Source organism: Perissodus microlepis, chromosome 17 (assembly GCF_051167445.1).
Source record: "Perissodus microlepis isolate ML-2025 ecotype Zambia chromosome 17, ASM5116744v1, whole genome shotgun sequence".
NCBI lineage: Eukaryota > Metazoa > Chordata > Actinopteri > Cichliformes > Cichlidae > Perissodus > Perissodus microlepis.
In genome coordinates this window covers 32,555,013-32,572,075 of record NC_140477.1, presented here as the reverse complement: position 1 = coordinate 32,572,075, position 17,063 = coordinate 32,555,013, and the positions used below count along the sequence as shown (strand labels likewise).

At 41.0% G+C, this 17,063-nt stretch overlaps 1 protein-coding gene across 1 annotated transcript in view; it reads right to left on the bottom strand.

Annotated features, from left to right (window-relative positions):
* The window catches only part of cachd1 (cache domain containing 1), a 107,927-nt gene that overhangs the window by 10,336 nt on the left and 80,528 nt on the right, over nt 1–17,063 (bottom strand). The window contains exons 13-26 of the mRNA XM_084909337.1: nt 16,311–16,479; nt 16,076–16,218; nt 15,122–15,303; nt 14,211–14,321; nt 13,096–13,218; nt 12,388–12,487; nt 12,165–12,281; nt 11,555–11,715; nt 11,177–11,263; nt 8,834–8,950; nt 5,857–6,008; nt 5,170–5,331; nt 4,461–4,538; nt 3,084–3,185 (exon numbers count right to left, since the gene is read on the bottom strand). Of these exons, the coding sequence (XP_084765463.1) occupies nt 3,084–3,185; nt 4,461–4,538; nt 5,170–5,331; nt 5,857–6,008; nt 8,834–8,950; nt 11,177–11,263; nt 11,555–11,715; nt 12,165–12,281; nt 12,388–12,487; nt 13,096–13,218; nt 14,211–14,321; nt 15,122–15,303; nt 16,076–16,218; nt 16,311–16,479 (1,804 nt within the window). The remainder of the gene's footprint in view (nt 1–3,083; nt 3,186–4,460; nt 4,539–5,169; nt 5,332–5,856; nt 6,009–8,833; nt 8,951–11,176; nt 11,264–11,554; nt 11,716–12,164; nt 12,282–12,387; nt 12,488–13,095; nt 13,219–14,210; nt 14,322–15,121; nt 15,304–16,075; nt 16,219–16,310; nt 16,480–17,063) is intronic.

Genomic DNA, 17,063 nt, shown 5'->3' with positions numbered 1-17,063 from the left:
TATTATAATTATTATATCTTCTTTAAAATAAATTCCAGCATCAATCCAGTGTGGCATTAAGGTAATGTTTCTCATCTTCCTCTTAACAATAACCAACAACCGGTTCAGGTAAGGGAATGACTTGTATGTAAGTTTATTTATACTGTTCTTTTCCTGATCCTCCAAAGATTAGCTGGCCTAAGACAACAGACAAAGAAGTTCCAGACATGGAAGGTGCCAACTTTGTCACAATTTTTCCCAGTTTTCCCAAAAGCAATAACCCAGTGCTTCAGGTAAATCTACCACCAACTGTGCACTGCTGACCATTTACAGCTGCACCAGGTAGAGGATATCAAATCCTGCTTAATGTCATGAGATGAAGGGAGGCCGAGCTAAACTACCATGTTATTATGCCTTGAAGATAGAACTGCAATTTTTCCTCTAACAACTTTAAACAGGTGAAAAACTTGGCAAACCTGTTTGCTTTCTTGGTGAGAATTAGACAAACACATTGATAGCACTCTCATATGGATGTTAAGAATAAAGCTCTAATAACCAATTAGCTTAGCGTCAATACCAGATAGGGTAAAGCAACTAGCCTTCGTGTTGTCCAAAGTTTATAAAAAATAAAAATAAAAAATCCATTATGGCTGTCCTTTTTTGGTCACTGCTTCTTATAAAGCTAGTTGCAAAAAAAAATCAGATTTGTCTTATGGGGAGTTTGGTGCCAGACTTCTGTATGCAGTGATTAGCTAACTTAAGCTAAGCTACTAGCTGCTAGCTATAGCTATAATCAAAAGTTAAATTTTCGATCTTAGCTAGAAAGCAAATTCAAAATTTCAAACTATTACAAAACAATACTTTTTAATAGTTTAATCCTTACTTAAAAGGCTCTATTGTTATTATTAATAGTAATGTTAAGTGAAGTGTCTGACCTGTAGCAACATTTTAAAACTCATGCCCTAACCTCTTTCAGTGACCAGGTAAACATGTACTTTTAAACACTGTTCAAAATCATATTTAGTCGTAATTCATTAGTAATTAAGCTTTTTTGGCTTATAATTTATAGGTAGATTATACATAAATATCAATGTAAACAGCCGACAATTATATACGCGATACCTAATACAGGATGGGGCCATTGCCATTCTGTCTTTTCTTAAAGGTTAAACATTCCTATTCTAGTTCTAAAAGTTTGTTGGGTTACATAGCATTCAAATGTTTGAAGTACAAACAGACTGAAAATTGCCAGGTGTGTGGATTAAACTTGGAGATTATATGGCTATATGCAGCACACGTTCCTTAATGGTTGGTTTGAACTGTTGCCTGGAAGCTTATCCTTAAAGCGGACCACACAGCAAACAGAGTTTGTGCGTCATTCAGCAGATTTAATGGTCTGTTTTTGGTGATCTGTATATAGGCTTGTGTGCAAGTCTGAGTGACTGAATAATGGTGGGAAGGAACCTTTGACTGATGAGAGACAAGCAGCAACTTTGAAGCTAGTAATGCTTGTGTATGTGTAAAGTTATATTCGCTAATGGACTAACACCCACTCTTTCCATTATTTCTTACTCATCTTCCTCTCTCTTCCTGTCCTCTTGCCCTTGCTTTTCACTTATTTCCCTCATTTCATCATTTTTGCATCTCCCCATCTCCCCACTTGTTCTCCATGTTTCATTTTACAAATCCTCCCCATCTTCAGCTGCACAAAATATTAAGACTGCTTGTGGTATTAGCCAGTTTACATCATTGCATTACACTCTAATCTTTACAGCAAGAGTATGATAATCAAATGTTGTATCAAATAAATACATCTAATCCTTGAAAAACTGCACGAAAGAGAGGTGGAAGTAGAGAAAAAGAACCACATTCCACTGTTCCTACAATCAATACTGTATGCAGCACACAGCAGACAAGCTCGTTCTGTTACATTTTAGCCCACTCTCCTCTCTTCATATTCATCCCTCTTCTCTCTGGCATCATCAGTTATGCAACATCTAACCGAGACACTCACTGCCAGGAAGTGGAGTGATGCTACATGTAGGTGGTAAGTGCCCATGTGGGTGAAACTGTCCATCCACATTGAGCGTCAGACTTGCGAGTTCTACAAATGTTAACAGTGAACATGAGCAGCTCTTCCAGAGCTAAAGATAAGAGAAAACACGGTTCAGAACTGTGATATAACAAAAAGAACAAGCCAGGAGATGCACCAAAGCGCAGGAACAGAGCTAACTGCAGATCTGTTATGACACCATGTAGCTAAAATGAATCATTTTAAGGTTTTATATTCAATAAAGTACAAACTTGATTTCATGTTACGTCGCTGCTTTTAGCCCAGGCCACTGTGACAGACTTTTAATGGGCAATATTTATCCAACATCTTCAAACTCTTGAGCTTTTTCCAAGTCAGCAGAGATACTGTGATCCTCTGTGACCCTGGGGGTCTTCTCCTAGACGATCATGTTCAGCAAACCTCCTGATCGTTCCCTTAAACTCTAACCTCCTCCTTTAAGCACAAAGGAGAAGCAGCCTTAGTGGCAGATTACTCTGAAGCGGAGCTTGCATGCAGGCTGCCCTTCACTTCCTGGACAAGTCATGCAAATGAATATTTATATGTTATAGCAATATTCAAAATTTACATCTATAGCAATATAAATATAATCTTTGCTGGAGGCAAACTCATGTGAGTAACACTTTATAAAGTACAGTATGGTCCAGTTTTGTAACCAGTGGATGATTCATTTTCCGTAAACAACATTCATTTAGGCTGAGCTGTTATACAAGACTTACACAGAATTAAGGCAACTATTATTTAAATTATTAACACCCACTCATTACAGGCTTCCTCAGCCACCATAATGACTTGACTGGGATCGATTTAGGCTTTTTTGCGGCAACCTTCTTGAAACTGCAACTATCAATAAGAATCAGGAACTCTCGAAATAGTTAAATCTGTGGTTTTGTTTTGACACAGCATTGCTGCCATTTCAGATATGACTGACTCAGTTCCGCTTTCCATCAGCACTGCCATACAGCGCTGTCACAGCTGCACACAGCTTCATCGTAAATATCCAGGTTTCTGTGTGGCCAAATGGTTCTCTTACCATGGTCGCTCTCTGTCCCGGACCGCCCCCAGTACCTCCGTCTCCGCTCGGGAGTGTGAGTGTGTCTCTCGATCACTGCAGCTATGAATCGAGTATTGCTGACTGAAAATAAAAGAGAGCAAATGGGTCAAGAAGATGTGCACCTGTGCTGTCAAAAAGTAAGGTTCTACATAAATGTACAAAATGTTCATGATACATTACACTATGTAGCCAAAAGTATTTGCTCATCTGCTTTCACATGCATATGAACCTCCCATCCCTAATTCATCGGGTTTAATATGATGATGGCCCACCCTTAACAGCTTCAACTCTTCTGGGAAGGCTTTTTACAAGGTTTAGGAATCTTTATGAGAATTTTGACTATTCTTCCAGAATCCCATTTGTGAGGTCAGAAAGACAGACGAGAAGGCCTGGCTCAGAGTCTCCCTTTAAATTCATCCCAAAGGTGTTTTGTTGGGTTAAGATCAAGACTCTGTGCAGGCCAGTCAAGTTCTTCCACCCCAAACTCGCTCATCCATGTCTTTATGGACCTTGCTTTGTGCACTGGTGCACAGTCATGTGGGCCATCTCCATATTGGGAGCAGAGTTGGGAGCATGAAATTATCCAAAATGTGTTGGTATGTTGAAGCATTAAGAGTTCTTTTCACTAGAACTAAGGGGCTGAGCCAAACTCCTGAATAATAATCCCACACCATAATCCCCCCTCCACTAAACTTTATACTTGGCACAACACAGACTGTTCTCCTGGAAACCACCAAACCAGACTTGTCCATCAGACAAAGAAGAGTGATTTGTCACTCCAGAGAACACATCAGCTGGCAGTCCAGTGGTGGCATGCTTTATACCATTTCATCCGACACTTTGCATTACGCTTGGTGATGTGAAGCTTGGCTGCAGCTCCATCATGGAAGTCCATTCAATGAAGCTCTCTATGAACTAACCTTGAGCTAATCACATGAAGTTTGGAGGTCTGTAGTAACAGACTTTGCAGAAGGTTGGTGACCTCTGTGCACTATGCACCTTAGCATCTGAGGCTCTGTGATTCCATCATTTTGTGGCTGACTGTGGTTGTTGTTCCCAGGTGCTTCCACTGTGTTATAATACCACTAACAGCTGACTGTGGAATATTTACTAGTGAGGACTGGATTTATCAAACATGTGGCATCCTATCAGTGGCACACTGGAATTCACTGAACTGCTGAGAGCAACCCATTCTTTCACTAATGTTTGTAGAAGCAGTCTGCGTGCCTAGGTGCTTAATTTTATACACCTGTGGCCATGGAAGTGACTGGAACACCTGTATTAGATGATTTGGATGGATGAGTGAATACTTTTGGCAATATAGTGTAGATCAGTACGACATCAGACAACACTCACTGATTCCTCTGTCCTCGTGACTGTCTTCATCCCTCTCATCTCTTTCATTATCAAGGTTGGACATTCTCACCGACATTTCTGAAGCGACGTGGAGAAAAAGAAGAAGAGTAAGAATGATGAAAACAAACACATGAATGTGTGTGCATGTGGGAACTGTTGATATTCAGTAGGCATTAGGCTGCACCCCAAAAGCTGCAGCTTAAGTTGCCATGTATATGTGTTTTTGGTGAAAGCACTGACACCTAAGTACACAAAGCTGAGTAACTCTGAATCTATGAGCCAAATGCTCAGACTAATACCCCGTGATAACGTAGCCACACTCTCCACTATCTATTCCAGGTTGTTTACCAAACTGCCAGACTGAAAGTGACTTGGACTGAGGAGCTTTAATGAGGTTGTAATCTTGTTTGATGTTTTTGTCAATATTTCTGTGTAATTACACAAATCATACAGAAGCAGCAGCTGCTGCTGTGCTGATGCTAATGTCAGCTGTTTAGCTCCAGCGGCACTCGCCAGTTGCTGTAGCGCTTGTTAATCACATTCCTTTAAGGCTGTGTTTTTGTCTGTTCTTTTTTTTTTTTTAAAGAAATGACATCATTTAAACTAAAATAAACATAACAAACATTGTAGTTCTTGTAACTTTTTTTCCAGTGTTGTTCACAAAAGGTGTGTGACAAAACAAATATGGGAATTTATGCATTAGTCCTACCCTGCGCAGCTAGTGGAGACATGTGCTGGTGCGAGCGCCTGTGAATCTGGTGTCTGTATGCATACACAGCCAGCACCAGCACCATGATGCAGCCCATAATGCCACCAGCGACTGGACCCACAGGGGCGCTCTTGATCATGTTCAAAGAGGCTACCTCCTCATCTGCAGAAGAGAGAACAGACAGAAGGTTTTCTTTTAAAGAAGTCACAAAGGATTTCAGATGGCTCAAGTAGAGACAATACAACAAGCCAGTATCAAACAGCTCGGGCTCAGATCCTCACTCCCGCTGAGATGCTGGTACATTTTCTCCCTCGCTTCTATTCTCTCGTCAGTGTGAAGTACCACTGAAAAAGCCTTCAACTGCAGGAAGACGGCCAATTCTCCTTCCAAAGAAAATTACCAGGCAACGGAAAAGTTTCAGGGAAAAATATAAATCTAAATAAAACTGTTGTCTTAAGGACCTGAAAGAAATTATTTAACTTTGACTTCTTGTGCTGTTGCTTTTTTCATCACTATGAAGGTGCCCTACAGAGTATTCAATAAAAAGGCCTCATAATGGTTCATAATGGTGGGCTCAATCTACAACTCTAAAACATTTAATAAATATGTTGATGAAGCCAAGGGTCCAAAGAGGACATATATAATAAATTGGAAAAAAATCTAAATTTCTTTGGGTAAAGAACTCACCCATAAGCCCCAAGCCATCTGCATAGGGACTTTTGGCACCAACAATGCCGCCGAAACACTCCTTCTGCAGGGCACAGTAAGGCTTGTCGAGGTGAGTCTTCCCATCACTGTCCACCATGCACCACTCGCAGTCCAGCACACCGAAACAGTCACTGGGGACGCAGAACACAGATGTCAAGCAGTTGATACATTATATTACAGTTTGGCAATAACATGGAAATAACAGGGACTGACAATAATGAGGTAATAAAGTAATATACACATGGAGCTACCTGATTCTGCAAGCCCTTGTGAATAAGGGAGCAGCTGAAAGTACAGTCGGTACTTGTCTGACTGTGATTGCCAAAGCATTAATCAGATTTATGAATCTAATATAAGGATGAAATTTTTTGCAATAGTGTAGTGCGAGATAAAAAGAAAAAGTAATACTGACGAAAGATACTTCAGTAGCAATGAAGCAAAACTGTTCAGCAATAGTAGAGTAATACTTTGGTTACGATATGGTAAAACTCAGTGCTTGAGTTGTAATAAGGTTATATTGGTGCAATAATGTATTTTTTTTTTATATATACACCGGGTAACTATTATTTCATAATAACCTGATAGTAGGTTGATTAGACTGTATTATATAATGCAAAAAAACCCAAAAGAATCAAACCTTCAAAATAAGATATCTCGAAAGGAAAATAAACAATTACTATATGACAGCCCTCAAAAGCATTCTTCCTGTTGTTTTCAAGTGAAATAAAAACAAAAGTTACAATTTATTCATTTCACCTGTTATCTGGAAAGTCATTTAATCATGTAAAAACCAGGTGCAATACCCGTTACTACTGCAGTTTCTCCATAATGCTCCAAAACAGATGACGACATAAAGTGTCATTACAAATAATTACACATAAAAAGCTCAAAATTTAAGGATCACTTAAAAACAAAAAAAAACAAAAAAAAACACATCAGATCTTACTGGGGGGAAGAAAATTATGCAGCAAGCTGGGCCATTTTGCTAAAATGATATTGCAGCAACTCAAAATGGTACTCTGTGGTTCGCCTGACCCTTATGTGCTGGTCTGACAATCTAGGATTTCATTCTGATACCTAATGGCAGTCAGGGTGTCATTGTCTAGCCTGTAGAGGTCTGTGCGTCCCTCCATGGATATGCCTCCTCAGACTATCACTGACCCACCACCAAACTAGTCATGCTGAACAATGTTACAAGCATCATAACGTTCGCTGCAGTTTTTCTTCTTCACAAGTTGCCAGTGGTGGACCTGCCAATTCATGTATTCTATGGCAAACACCAATCTGGCTCCACAGTGCTGGGCAGTGAGCACAGGGCCTTCCACAGGGTTAAAGGTCTTCCACCTCCCTATCCAGCTCTCCTGGAGTAACTCCCTGTCCAAGTCAGAGGTTTCCACCTGTAAAACCATTCCTTCTTTTGGGGGTTGTCTCATTGTTGCCCCTCTAGTGAATCTTTTGTCAATTGTATCAACACCAAAACAACTGGAACTTATTAACCCCTCTGCTACTTAAAAGTTTAACTGACTTGACGCTGTACTCTTATTAAAAGTGTTTCTTTAATTTTTTGAGCACTATAAATTGCAACCTAATGTCCACTATTACCATGGTTTTTATTTTCCTTTCAGTCGTTCTGATAGCTCCCCAATTAGACTCCTGCTTGATTGCCTTAGCGATGTTAAGTCATGGATGGCTCTAAACTTTTTAAATTTTAATGAACGTAAAACGGAAGCAATTCTGTTTGGCCCGAATCGTTCCTCTGATATCCCTGATGTTGACCTTGCTGCTCTGACCCATCACCTGAAGAGCTCGATTACCAATCTTGGGTTAAAAATTGACTCTGCACTTATTTTTGAGGGCCACGTGAATGGGGTGGCGAAATAATCAGTTGATCAACTCAGGCGTCTGTCGAAGGTTAAACCGTTTCTTTCAAGGCGTGATTTGGAGACTATTATCCATGCTTTTACAACCTCACGCTTGGATTATTGCAACTCCCTTTTAATAGGGGTTGGACTGGGCACTCTGACACGCCTGCAACTAGTACAGAATGCTGCAGCACGGTTTTTATCTGGTAAAAGGAAATTTGAGCACATTACTCCGGTCCTGGCCTCCCTGCACTGGCTTCCAATTGAATTAAGGATTCATTTTAAAGTTCTTTTATTGGTTTTTAAATCCTTAAATGGTCTGGCACCTGCATATTTGTCTGATTTGCTGAAGCCCTATGTCCCCACTCGTTCACTCCGGTCAGCTGAGCAGCCGTTGCTCTCAGTCCCCAAATCACGGCTGAAACTGAGAGGAGACCGAGCGTTCTCTATTGTGGCTCCAAAGCTTTGGAATAATCTTCCTCTTCACATTAGGCAATCGACATCAGTGCTGGTTTTTAAATCCAGATTGAAAATGCATTTTTATTCGCTGGCTTTTGACTCAGTGGTTAACTGACTTGTATTTACTTATATTTTATTGTTTTTGCTATGTTTATTATTTTATCGTATTTATTATTCTTATTGTATCTCTTATATTGCTATTGTTCAGCACTTTAGTCAGCCTTGTGTGTTTTTGTCTATGTTGTCTGTGTTTGGTTTATTCATTTTAGTAACATTTGACCACAATTAATAAGCATATTAGTGATATTATAAAAGCATGTCATTTTAAAATGCTCTTTATTTATTCATCAGCAGACTGTAACAGACTGTATCACACAGCATCATGATTCCAGGATAAGCAGTTTAAGGAGTTAGTCAAACACTTAGTGATTTGAGAAGTTAATATTTGCTTACCACCAGGTGGCAGTGTGGTGTTCATTTGCATCACTATGTACAAATTATTTTATTTTAAATATGGCCTTTTTCATATTATCTTTATGTGTTTGTGTTGCTACCTTTTGTTGGTCACTGGCTCTCTATCACTGTGCCGTTACACCTGTCAAACTGTACCAAATGTGCAAAGTTGGTGTACGTACCTGCTGGTGTATCTCTGGCTACAGCGGGTGTTGATACACTGGGGCAGTGTGTCGTGCAGGCTGGGATCAATCACATTCAGACTGACAGGCTCTTGATGCACCTCGCAGCTGGGATTCCTAAGAAAAATACACCAAAAAAAAAAAAGACACATTTTCTTGGTCAAAACACAAATCAACTACATTAACTGGACAATATAAACCCAAATCCTACCATTAAATATGATTAAACTGGGGAAAAAAGATCATAAAAAAATAAAAATCAAAGCATGAGCACACAAAGAAATGTCTTCACCACGTCAATCAGCTCTAAAGAGACACGTCGATGCTGCCAGACAAATACAGAGGGGAAAAAAACTGACAGTGAAAAAAATTTAATTGCACGTCTTCCTGAAATAAAGGAGAAATTGGCATTTTAAACATTGACATGCTGTCAAAGACTGCTGATGGCTGATGAAAGGAGGTGAGTGTAATATGGGAGAGAAATGTGAGAGGCACTGTGAATGATGGATGGGATGCAGAGTGGCTCAAACAGTAAAGGAAAAGACCTGGAACAGACAGAGTGATGCAGCAGGAAAGCAAGAGATATAAAAGTGAGAAAACACCCACAAACATTTGCACGGGAAGCTTTCAAAAAGTTTGAAGCGTCACGCGCGCACGTCTGCAAAACACGTTGAGGGAAATATGACAGGAACTCTTAACTTAGAAATGAAGAAAGCAGGTGGCCTTTAAAACACCACATCATGCAAGCAGGAAGGCTGGAGAAATGAATTTTACAGTCAAGAACCCTTTCGTCCCATTCCTTTAAATCTAAGATCAAAGCAGCGTGACTTTCATCTGGGCTTTTAAAGACCGTTTTGAAGCACTTCTGGCATAAAGGGAACTGAGGGCTATGTCTTACACCATGCTGCATCACTATTTGACCAAGAAGAAGAAGAAAAGAGGCATCATCTGAAAGTTAAGAACCAATAAAAAAACAAGTCCGGCCTCAAGAGTGACTGAACTTAATCCTGATAAGATGTGGGAGGATTTTCTCAACTACCTTGCAAATAGTGTGGCATAGCTCCCTCTAGAATGACTAATGCGCTCTCTGGTGGGTATCTCACTGCTCTGCAGTCACTGGGTAGTTCAGTATGCAAGCCAAGCATGTTTTCCCAATACTGTCATATAAAGGCATCTTGTGTAAACCATTGACTGTTTTCTATGACATTATTTTCAGATTCTGTAAGCGCTGAGGTCAGCTGTAATTTCTTTCTGCTGTCATTTGTAACTCACCTTCGGTGATTATAACTTTTATCGTGTAAATATTATCGCAGATGTATGATGTACCTGCAGTAATGTAAACTCGCCGGCTGCTTTATTACATACATCCGTTGAACTGCAGTATAACACAACTATCTAATCTGCCAGTCATGTGGCAGCAATTCAGTGGATTTAGCCATGTAGTCATGGTCACGATGATGGTCAAATTGAGCATCACGATGGAGAAGAAAGGTGGTTTAAATGACTTTGAATGCAACATGGCTGTTGGTCCCAGACAGGCTAATCTACCATCTCTCTGTTTACAGAGATCATCCGAAATAAAGAGAATATCCAGCGAGTGGCAGCTCTCTGGGAGAAAAAGTCTTGCTGAGGTCAGAGGAGAATGGCCAGAAGACTTCTTCAAGCTTTTAGGAATGGAACAGTTTACTCAAATAAGGACTTGTTACAATCAAGGTATGCAGAAGAGCATCTCTGAGTTGGGCTACAGCAGCAAAAGACCACACTGAGTGCAGCTCCTGTCAGCTAGGAACAAGAAGCTGAGGATCACACAGGATCACCAAGATTGGACAACAGAAGGTTGGAAAAATCTTTGGTGGTCTGAGGAGTCTCCATTTCTGCTGCGACATTTATGCTTGATCCATCCTCCACACCCTGAATATTGTTGCTGACCAAATCGCTTTATGACTACAGTCTAAGGATCTTGGAAAACTTGGAAACTGCTTCACAGATGCTTCACAGACATATTTATGACTACAGTGTACCAGTCTTCTAATGGCTACTTCTAGCAGGTCAACACAACATGTCACAAAGCTCAAATCATGTTGAACATGACAGTGAGTTTATTGTACACAAATGGCTTCCCAGTCACAAGATTTCAATCTTTTCAAACCCTTTCAGATATGGCCGCACGAGGGATACACGATTCTGCATCAACTGTGTGATACCATCATGTCCAAATGGACCAAAATGTCTGAAAAATATTTCCAGATTTCCAGAATATTTCCAGAACCTTGTTGTGTAGTGGCATGAACAGTTCTGAAGGCAGAAGGGGTAAAGTGTATGTGCTTTAGACAATGTACCCACCTGTTCTCAGCATTGGTGAGGTTGCCTGTACACTCATTGACCTCCAGAGGGCACTCACAGGGACACTCGCACTCATTCTGCTCCATTCTGAACAGCAAACAGTTAAACAGCAGGTCAGTGAGAAACTTGTATTCACAGTTTGATTCAAACTTAACGTTTGCTTAATTTTTAAGCAAATTCCTTGACTGAAAAAGTCACTGTGTGACTCCTGAACCTGTGCAAGCTGCAGCATCACTGCTGCATCAAACTATCAAACTCTGGGTGTTGGATTTGTGCAAAATCAGGCCCATTCTTATTTTTCCAACAGGAGCATTACCTTATGTTAACAAAGCATTAATGTGTCAGAGAGCTAAACGGAAAAGAGAATTCAGTACTGACCTGTGGCAGTTGAGACACAGCCGGTCTACCGTGCTGCAGGCACAGAACGCCAAGGAGTCGCACGTCTCGTTCACAATGCCGGCAAAGGCATTGGTGCCGGGGATTCTGGTAAGGCGGTATTTAGAACAATGGCTACCATGGACCAGGTTGGTGAGGTCCCCCTAAAGGAAAAAGAGTTGGAGAGGTCACTCTAACCTCTACATCGCTACACAAAGCCATGGAAAATCAATATACTTTTTAATCCTCTTTAAAAAAAAAAAAAAAAGGTGAGAGAAACTTCAAAACTGCACACACTAAACAGAAACTGTGAAACAGAAAGAGAAGAAGTTTCTAATACCAGTCTCAAAGTGCTTTTTACCCATGTAAGGATGGGCAAGATGAAGGCAGAGAATGTTTCATTTCCAACCACACAGACTCAACAGAGTCACAAATAGCAAACAGAAGTTTGCAACAGCACGTATGACCACAAGATGGCAGTGTTACACTACAAGATTTTTCCATATTGCTATGCGAGGCCCAGAGGAGTGTGTCTGTTTTTGCTACTACAGTATGAATGCTATGAAAGTACACATTCATACCTCTAGTTATGCTACATTTTTATGCGACTCACCACAATGCTGGTGTTGAATTTGTAGAAGCGCTGGACTGTGCGGTCACTGAAGCTGTTGCAGAGGTTTTTCTTGACAAAGTTGGGGTGGTTTAGGATGTCATTGGCCACCAGTGGCTCCTACCAAAGGAAAGAAAATAGATTTCATTAGAATTATGACAATATCATACTCCCAAAGGTTTCTATCCATTCCTATTTCCATGTTAACTTGTGTTTGTGCATTTACCTTGTGTGTGATGTGCTGTTGCTCTGCTGGGGCATGACCTTTGGGGTCAATGAGAGTCGGGTGAGCAACCAGGTACCCTCTGTCCTCCATTATGAAGCACCTAAAATAAAAATGAATAAAACTGGCAGTCAGGATCAACTTAATGAATTCATCAATTTAGTCGGTACTTTGTCAGAACATGAGGTTGAGGTTTTCACTCAGAACATTTAATTGCTATTTCTATATTGTATTCCTAGTCTATATAACACAGCTCTGTTCTTCTCCCCACTGTCCCTTGTGTGTTTTTCCAAATCATGCCCTCTTGGTTCCAGGGGGCTGATCCTGTTTTTTATGACCCATAAACACCAACAGAGTGAGCATGACAGAAGAAGCAAGAGAAAGTGGAGAAAGACAGAAAGAAGTGAGGGTTGGTGGGGTAGGCAGGTGTGGAATAAGATAGATGAGGAAAAGAACAGACATAAAAGCTGGGGAAAGTATGTAGAACAGAGGCAGGAGCAACACTACATCTCCAGCAGGAATGTTGTGATAATCAGCTTATGTCTTCCTCTGGCTTTCTTTATTCTTCACACACAGCCAGCGAGTTTAATTCTTGCTCAGCCAAACAGAAATTTAGCTCCCTCACACAGAAATTGACACTGAAAAAGAGAAAGGAAAAACTTGCATAGAGAAGAGAAAAGAAGGGAGCCGCACAATCCATCCTCTTTTTACCTGATCTTATTGCCTTTGTCCTGGTTGCAGATGGGCACCAGGTCCAGGAGGACCTTGTAGAAGTAGCGAAGGGTGAAGTCTATACCCATCACTGCAACAGCGTAGCCAGGTGCCATTTGAGAGCTATGACAAAAATACAAAGAGAAAAAAGGCATTTAGTGGGGTTTTAAATTCTGTGGAAAGGGAAAACAAAATCTGGAAAAAGTCCGTCTTCAGGATACTTGGCACTGTACAGTTATCCCCGCAAGGATCCCTACTTTTCTATAGACCTTTTAAACACACAAAACAAGAAAAAAACATAACGCACTGCTTGATCTCCTGAAATCAGTGTTTACTGTAGACTGTATATTATGCTTACTGAGGCGAGAGTACAACAGCACTAATCCGGCCTTATCTCGCACACACTGACGAGGAATGTTTGTGTATGCTAAACACTTGCACGGACTGTGGTAAACAGCTCTTTTACTGCTGCAAGCGGCACTGTGGCTATCGCGGTGATTTGCATTTGAAGCTCACTGAACTCGAAACAAATACTTTGAGTTCAACCACCGCTGCAGCCCTTTGAAGTCTCTAAGCTTAGGCCTGATTCTACAAAATATTCTGCAGTCAGTTCTGTGATAACTGGCCAAAGGAAATGGTGGAACACTCGATATATTATTTGGTTTTTCCTTTTTTGTACCACCAGAAGTTGGTAGCACTATGCTGACTTGGCTGAGGGCACTCTGAAAGAAAAGACACTTGAAGACAATTGTGACTAAGCCCAGACCATTTGGTTACAGGATGTCATCTCGCTTGGAAAACAACCCTATAGCACAGAATGGTCAATGGGCTCCTTAACTTTCCCTCAGATTACTTCCTGCCTTCAGAGATAGTGCAGTCTGGCTAAGCTGACTTCTGGGCCGAGAGCCTAGCTGCCCACAATGATTGTTCTGACTCATACCAACAGTGAGTCTGCTCTCCAATATCTAATAAAAAGAGCTGGCAATTTTTACTTGACTTTTGCTCTGGTGCAGTAAAATATAACACATTCTGTGTTTAACCCCCCACCCACCCACACCCCCGAAAACAAACAAACAAACAAAAAAAAAAAACCCAAACATAACCAGTGCTCCCACCTGGAAGCATGGATGGTGTGGCTGATTGTGACAACATATCCGGCCCCGCCCACATCCAGGTACGGCCCCGTGAAGGTGATGAGGCCAGGGTTAGCCACAGCATGCTGGTACCTACGCAAAACAGCACACAGTCATTGGGATACAACATGAAGTGATTCTTTTGCAGTTCCCAACTGCAACTCAACTGTGGCCATAGAAGGAAATGCTACAGGAAACACTGTTCTTATGGGTTCTAAGGGGAATAGTCGTCAACACAAGATCTGCTGCAGTGATTGTGAGATTCAAATAGCTTCAGAATCCATAAACTTACATCATCTGGGAGCTGGGAGAGACATTTGCAGTCTCTTTGGTCTCTCAGTCAGATGCAAGCAAGTACATTTTGTTTTAGGCCTCTTTTTCACTAATGGAGAACCAATTAACATCACTGTTGACAGGAAATGCACCTTTCTAATAGCAAAACCTAATCTTTCAATGTCCAAACTAACTGAATAATAAAAAAAAAAAGGTTAAGACACGAAAAGACAATACTCAAGACTTCAAAAAGAAAATCCAAACCAAAAAAAAAAAAAAGGACATCAACACAGGGAATGTCCATCTTTTATGTACAGTCTGATACACAAATGGCCTGATTTGGGGAAAAGAAAACACCTTTTTTTTTTATAGATCTTACTTTAATGTTTCAATAATGAAAAAAAAAAACTAAAATTCTACGTGTTAGCCGGACTAGACTTATTAATATTGGAAAACATTATCTGACACACACACACACACACACACACACACACACACACACACACACACACACACACACACACTTCTATCTCATACTTCCTTTCTGCTCCCTAAAAACACATGCACACACATGCCTTCAGCTCTTTTCTCCTCTTCACACCCTCCAAAGTAACCCTCACCATTGTCTGCGGGTTGGGTCGAAGGCTTTGTCCATCAGAGATCCTGGGTAAATCCGGAGCACCCCACTGGGCGTTGCTATGTAACGGCGCACAATGTAGCAGTTGAGGCTACTCATTTCCATTAGTGTCATCCACTCATCCGTAACATGACTAGTTGCCATAACCTCGTTCCTGACAGAGGACTATAGAGGGGAAAGTATAAAGGAAGAGAGAGATGGACAGTGAGGGGAAGGCAAGGAGAGGAGGAAAAAGTGCTGGACTGGTGAAAATTTCATTTGGGTTCGTCTTGAATACAAAGTAAATAAAAACTCTTGGCAATTTGGATTTCAGTCAGCCCATAAGGAAAACAGAATTACTGCTAATTTTAAAGGCACCCTCCTATGTTGTGCCTAAACCTGAAAATATTCATCCCATCTCTGCTCAGGAGTGTTAGAATAGTGGTCACAAGGCCAGAACAAAGCTTAGAAAACCACCATTTAGTGATTAATGCAACTTGATTAGGCCTGAAGCCCTGAAAAATCACATCCCACTTTCAGACAAGCTTCTAAGTTTGAAAGGGGTGATGAGGTCACTGGAGGGGGTCTTTAAGACTAGCCTGGGAATCAGCGTTGGGACTGGGGCCTGGGAGTTCAAACTCAAACTCCCCCCAGGACAGGAATGCACACAGAATGCCAAAATCCATGTGGGAGTTTTGTCCCCTTTTTTAAAGATGCAGCACATCGATTTACATGTTTTAGTTATAGTCCCAGTGTAAGAAGCCTGACAATATGTTTAGGAGTGTGTGTACTGGCAGGTACGGCACTTTGTGAATGCGTGTCACTCGACTGCAAGGCTGGCTGTTTGTAACAGTAAATGACCGACTGAGAACCTTCACAGACACAGCGGTAAATGACATTCAGTCCGTCCTTCAGTATGAACTATGTGCGTGTTCTCAGGCTTTTTGTCCTCAGGTACCTTGAGGCCTGGGTTGGCTATGAGCCTGGTGTTATCACTCAGGTAGGCAGTGTAGTGCTCCACCATACGCTTTGTTTCTGGCTGACTGAGGTGCTCATAGGGTGAAGAAAAACTACCAGCTGCCAACATCACAGTTGGGGACTCTGAGAAAGAAACAGAAAGAGGGACAATCAGAGATGATAATCAGTGTTTTTACTTGAATTATCACATTAGTCCAGCTCTGTGCTCTTCCTACCAACGGTGGCAAGCTGTTTAAAGTGCAGACAGGAGCTGGGCTGACCCAACAGGTCCAAACGATGATAGAGCAGCTTGGAGCTGGGAGCTGTGTTCAGGTTTTTCAGCTGCTTCACTGGAATCTCGGGCTGAATGTACACAATGCACAGGATGAACGACGTGTCCTGAACCTAGAGAACAAGCCAAGGAGAGAAGGGAGCTTAATTTTAAATTTAAAAAACAGATTAAGGCAACAGTATTCCAAATAATTCTTTTAAAATCATATTTTCAAACTTCCCTAAGCTTTCTCTGGCTTTCAGTCCTAAGCTTCTTCATCCTGCCCAAGAATTAAATTGTCATTGTTCCCCAAATATGAAGTTTAAAGCAATGCAGTTTTAATAAGTACTAAATAAATAGGAGTAAATAGGAAATGTGTCTGCTACTACTGTCAGCCTTTAATTAAAATTAATACTAACTGGAAGTGCTTATTTTTGTTAAACTGTGCAACAAGTGCTCGCTAATGTGTTGGTAAGAGTGGGCAAAAAAATGAATGCCTGATTGCACTTAAGATGATCCATTCACTGTTGTTTTTCATGGGGCTGAAAGGAAAATCCGGAGTATTTGATGCTCCAAGCTCCAAACAATGCCACAGACTGCAGAGAGAAGGATGTACTCACTGCACTTTCTCGAATCGGACATAATGTCCGACGCTCATCTTTTGCAGCCTCGTGAGCTGACCAAAGGGAATATGGTGTCACATCTTTAATAGACTGAA